The 6,000-nt window shown below is 34.8% G+C and overlaps 1 protein-coding gene across 1 annotated transcript; it reads right to left on the bottom strand.

The window, feature by feature from the left end:
- Positions 1-1,896: 1,896 nt before the first annotated feature.
- Positions 1,897-4,917, bottom strand: LOC113738370 (ATP-dependent Clp protease adapter protein CLPS1, chloroplastic). The gene is made up of 3 exons (XM_027265544.2): positions 4,715-4,917; positions 3,555-3,702; positions 1,897-2,414 (listed from the first exon to the last, which is right to left on the bottom strand). Exons 1-3 carry the CDS (start codon positions 4,776-4,778, stop codon positions 2,153-2,155), a joined length of 474 nt encoding a protein of 157 aa, XP_027121345.1. The 5' UTR covers positions 4,779-4,917; the 3' UTR covers positions 1,897-2,152.
- Between the last annotated feature and the right edge of the window lie 1,083 nt (positions 4,918-6,000).

Here is a 6,000-nt window from a genome sequence, read left to right on the forward strand (position 1 = left end):
AGAATTTTTTTTCCCAAAAGTAAAAAAGTTTTTGGGTTACCTATTAGTATTTTAACTATAAGCAACAAAATAACAATTATATGAGTATGACCCCATTAATATGGTATTGATAGAATGGCCTCATTCTTCTTACATAGTGTCTTCTTTTCCTTCTCTCCTAAACTCCCAAACCAAGCCATACTTTACTCTCTCCTTTTGGGCTGGGATAAAATTAAATGGGATAATTGCAGAAACCTCTCCTAAGGTTTCTGACATTTGCACTGACCTTCTCTGTGGTTTGAAAAATTATACTGATCTCCCTTGATGTTACTAATCCTTTACAAATTTAGTCCAAATGATTAAAATATTATTTTAGGAAGTGAAATTAGAATTTTGTACCAGATTTGCCCTTTGTGCTACATATCTAATGAATGACAAAGTACTATAAATCAATTAACAATTAATAAATTTTAAGGAGTATAATTTATGGGCAAACACGCATTACTCATTTAAAGTACCAACTCTTTACCAGTATTTTATTTTCAAATATTTAATTTATGATAAATATATCAATATTTGTAAGTAACATTCAAAAATTGTTATAGTAATATTCTTGCAAAAAGAAAATCAATAGGTTATTTATTTAATATAAATTAAATATTATTTTAAAAAAATAAATGACCCATAAAGTATTAATTTTTTATGACTTTTATCCATTACACGAGTAAAGTATTCGCTCTTTATGTGCATTTTATTCTGAATCATTTAATTAATGTTAAATACATAAATGTTTGTAACTAAAATTGAAAAAGTGTTATATTAATATTTTTATGAAAGAGAGATTGGTAGGTTTTGTATTTAACAAAAATTAAATATTTGAAAGTAAATACAGGTCTGTATTTGAGCATAAATATTTGTATTAAATTAAATGTTAAAGGTACTTTAAATAGTTACCGGCTCTTTATAGACAAACACGCATTACTCATTTAAAATATCGGTTTTTTACGGATATTTTACTTTCAAACATTTAATTTATGATAAATATATCAATGTTTGTTAGTAAAATTCAAAAAGTGTTACAGTAATATTCTTGAAAAAAGGAAATCGATAAGTTATTTATTTAATATAAATTAAATATTTTTTTAAAAAAATGACCCATAAAGTATTAATTTTTTATGGTTTTCATCCATTACACGAGTAAAGTATTAGCTCTTTATGGGTATTTTATTCTGAATCATTTAATTTATGTTAAATACATAAATGTTTGCAACTAAAATTGAAAAAGTGTTATATTAATATTTTTATGAAAGAGAGATTGGTAGTTTTTATATTTAACAAAAATTAAATATTTGAAAATAAATACAAATATGTATTTGAGTGTAAATATTTGTATTAAATTAAATGTTTGAAAGTAAAATACCCATAAAGAGCCGATACTTTAAATAGATAATGCATATTTGCCTATAAACTATATTCCTTAAAGTTTATTAATTTGTAATATTTTGTCATTCATTGGACATGTAATACAAAGGACAAATTTGGTAAAAAATTCTAATTACATTCCCTAAAACAATATTTTAATCGTTTGGACTAAATTTGCAAAGGATTAGTAACCTCAGGAAGGTCAGTATAATTTTTCAAATCACAGAGGAGGTCAATGCAAATGTCAGAAACCTCAAGGGAGGTTTCTGCAATTATCCCAAATTAAATTTTGGGAGTAAATCTTTGAGATCCAAGAATAACAAGTTGGAGAAAACTGCCATATAGAGAATTGGGCTTCAATTTTCACATCTCCACTAAAGTACGTTTGCTGACCCAAAAAAACGAAACTTTGTAGACGGACCAAATGAGCCAGCTAACGATGAATTTAGAAAATACATAATCATAATATATATATATATTCGTGTGCATGCCTCATTCAGAACCAAATACTCATATATAACCCCCAGCAAATGGCCAATAAGGGAGGTGATCATAGATTATTCATACAGAGAGGAGATTAAGATAGGGTAGCTGGTATATTGGCACTGATACCCTCATCTTGGTCTACAGATTCAAAGTCCTAGTGCATGTCGACTGATTGAGATGCTAGCTTTCAAGCTTCTATATACATGTGCAAGTCCTAGTAATGCAGATCCATTACAACTCCCCAAAGTAATGAAATCTGATATGTTCAACAACCTCCACTGGCAGGTTCAATTGAGCTCAGGAGGCCGTTGCCTCTCAGCTGCATGCAGTGGTCTTCTGCGTCTACTTGACCACAGATTATCACCACCGACAAGCCATTGTAATGTGCCTCTTGCATGATATTCACGGCATTGTCCAGAGTCATCCCAGGTATGACTTTCATTAGCACTTGCACAACATACTCCCTCTTGTTGTAATTGTCATTGTGCAGTAGCACCCGGTAAGGCGGAGACGTTTTCCTTGATTTCCTGGAAAACAAAGTGGAGTAATCTTCATACAACATATCCCTAATTGTTTATAGAATCTGCCAATTTCAACTATCATGCACCACTTTCAAAATGAAAGGCATCATCCAATTCATTCAGGTTTTTGGTGGCTTTACTTTTCCGTCCCTTTTATTTGTTCTTTTTCTGTCTCTGTTTGATGGGAGAAGGGGGAGGTGGGAGGGACATTTTAGCAATAGGTATCCACAAGAATGAAAAAAACAACAAGCATCGCATGGCAGGAAATGATAAGAGGTTCTTCAAGCTGTTCTCTTCTTTCCAGACATTTTATGGTTACACTTCAGCAGAAAAATAAATATATCACTGGTTAGCTCTTACTCTGTCAATCATACATAAAATTTCGACAATTTCTTGTTGACAATATGCCTTGCTTAAAAGTTGCCAATGCTAAATATTTTTAAAAGCCAGTCGTCTCGGAAAAAAATCTTTAAAAGTGCCATTTCAGATCAGTTTCTTTCAGCTTGAAGCTAGTTGTAGAGAATAGAAAGCAAAGGAGAACACCTCAAAATAGATTTGGACCAACAAAAACTATAATGAACTTTCACTAAAGCAAATAAGCCACTACAGCTTAGAGCGTCATCTCCCCCCAAGTTGTTCAGTCAATGAAGAGCAAGCAAGTCTCACCACCACATCTTTGATTTTTTATGCTGTAGTTCTTTTAGTCCAGCTCTAAACAGCTGAAAGTGCTACCAGATGTGCACTGTATGGTATGAATAGCAAGAAGAATGCCAAATTATATAAGCCCAATAAAAATTCCAAACTACTCAGGTCTGAAAGCTCCACCACACTGTCAAAAACCCTCAGCTCTATGTAAGTGTCAGACGTCTTGTTCTTTAGTCCTATCCCATATAGTATACAACTGTTCAACTCACTGTATATATATATATATATATATTTTATCCAAGTTAATATAAAACATTAAAGAGAGAGAGAGAGAGAGCTAAAGAGGACCTCGGAAACACAAGATACAACTATGTTGTGGAAAAGTCAAAGTAGTAGTATGGAATAAAGAGAGAAACAAAAATTATGTTCTTCTGCAAAAGAAAAAAACAGCCACAACATTGCCGAACCATGGAAAAAAGTTACAAGTTTAAACTACCAGACCTCAAGTCAAATTCTGATTCACGACCAGGAGCTGTTCTCTCTATGACAGGCTTATCCAACACCCCAGCGCCTTTCCCAGCTCCTGCAATTGGCATTGTCATAAAGTTGCTCCTGCTTCTCCATTGTTTTTGAAGAGAATATTTATCTCCTGTGGACCATAATACTATCAGCATGCATATAAAAAGTTAACCACCAATAGCATAAATGCCCAGTGATTGGGAACTGATAATAGGGATGCCGCTGAGGTTGTTTATTAGCTAGAGAAAAGAAAAAATATTTGAACCAAAATTACAAGATGGAATGTGGACAGGGGGCCAGAATATTATCCTAAAACATAGCAGGGTATCCAAAGGTTTGCAAGCCACAAAGAACACTACAAAGGAAACAAGCGCAAGTACACAGAATTACACAGAATACGTAAGCTTACATTTTAATAAATTCCAAGAATAGCAGCAAGCTAAAACCACAAACAGAAAAAGAAGGATGTCATTTCACAAAAGAAAGGCCTATTTTAACAGATGTTCAGAAGTCATGCGACAGATAACTTTTCTCCTTTCCATAGCCTAGATTCAGTGAGATATCTATATTCTCACGAGTAACCATAGCCGCTCTGATCGAGATTCAAAGCTTCAGCTTGACATAGATTCGGTCTGATTCTTTCCAATTCCCATATTTGCAACCACACGGAAAAAATTACCATCTCACTATACCTACACACAATACTATTTCAACTTATAACATCTGAATTGTGATACAATAAAATCACTAAACAATTGCATGCTCAAGTAATTTCTTTTTAATCAGCAAATTCAATAACATTAGCAGTACAGATTATATTAGTTTATCTCCAATAAACCTATATCCCAAATCTAAGTATTGAAGTTATCATCTGAAAAATCCTTCTCCAATAGCACTTACCTAACAAAACAAAGCAAATTCCACATTCATCATGCAAATTACCGGGCTTCTACAGCTTAATTCGTTTGACACTATTAGTTCCCATTTACCAAGAATTGCCACAAACCAACATCACATCCCTGTTGCTACATGTTCTAAAATCAAAAGAAATTTCAGTTCAGCCAGCAATTTATTTCTTATGGGTTGTAACCCCAATAACAGGATGAATAAAACGAAGAAGAAAGAAGATGGAGCTTGGATACCGGGTTTGGGCTGGAGTAACGGGTTGGGGGAGAGAGCAACTCGACTGCAGATGGTGGTCTCCATTAATGGGCCTCTGTCTGTAGCCTCGTCGTCCTACACCACACACACACACACACACACACGCAGTCGCAGTGTATTATTGTTCTTCAGTCAGGTGCCAACAAAATTTCTGCTCCACTTCTAAAATATTTGGTGGCTCCGGGCTCGTGTTAATTTTGGACACAATTATTTCCTGATTTTCCTTTGGTTTTATCTATTTACAGGGGATAAATGCTAGGGGTAAACGATGTCGCAATGTGTGAAATTCTAGGAGGAAGGTAAAATTACTGGAAGCCCCTTCAGTAACCTATAAAGTTAAGGGCAAAAAATCCCACCGATTATTAAACTATTGACGGAATCATATTTTGGTCATCAAACTATTTTTTGTCAATAATTGACCACTAAACAATTTAATCCGTTAATTCATGATCATTTTATCATTAATTACTCTTAAATTCTGAAATTAGCATTACACGTGGCAATGTTGGGGGCAATTTTATCCAATAATTTTTTTTGATCAAGGGTTGAGAGCAGTTGTCACGAGAAGCCACGTGTAAAAAAAGAAGCCACAAGAATTACCCAAACCCCCTTTACATGTAACAAAAGTTACAAAACCACCTACCACAACTAAACAAAACTCAACAGGTAAATTAACCCAAAAATTTGTCAGAAGCAGAAAAAGAAGACGTGAACAATTTTTTGCTGAAACAGAACAAAATCCCTGAAATCGCTACTTCCTAATGTCCTTGACCTTGTACCATCCCTTCTTGCATGAATCTCCAACAATCTTCACCCCTTCCTGGAAAAGGATCTTCAATTCCTTGGCCCTTTCCTTCACTTTATGCTCAAAAGCTCCCCATTTCTTGAAAAACAAGAGCAGAGAAGAGAAACAGAGGCAGGCAAAAGAGTTTCTACATTGAGCAGGTGGGCTTATGAAAAGTGCGTGAACAGCTGCTCACTGTCCAGCAATTTACTGACCCTACAACTCAACTCCTCTGTTTATTCGTAAATAACAACTGTGTGTATGCTTGAGACCTCGTTGCCAGGTAGCTGGCACAATAGCCGCGATTTCAGAAAGATGCTCCCTTTCCTTGCCAATGTTATTATTATCCTCCGGGTGTCCCTCCCGTTTAATTTGATTAAAGTGGGGCTCGATTTTGCGGCACGCCGAAGCAGCCTTGGCTACGTTGCTAGGCGGGAGTGGAGTTTGGGGGACGTCTGCTCCGGCTGCAGCAACCGGCAGTCC

The sequence above is a fragment of the Coffea arabica genome, chromosome 4c (assembly GCF_036785885.1).
Source record: "Coffea arabica cultivar ET-39 chromosome 4c, Coffea Arabica ET-39 HiFi, whole genome shotgun sequence".
NCBI lineage: Eukaryota > Viridiplantae > Streptophyta > Magnoliopsida > Gentianales > Rubiaceae > Coffea > Coffea arabica.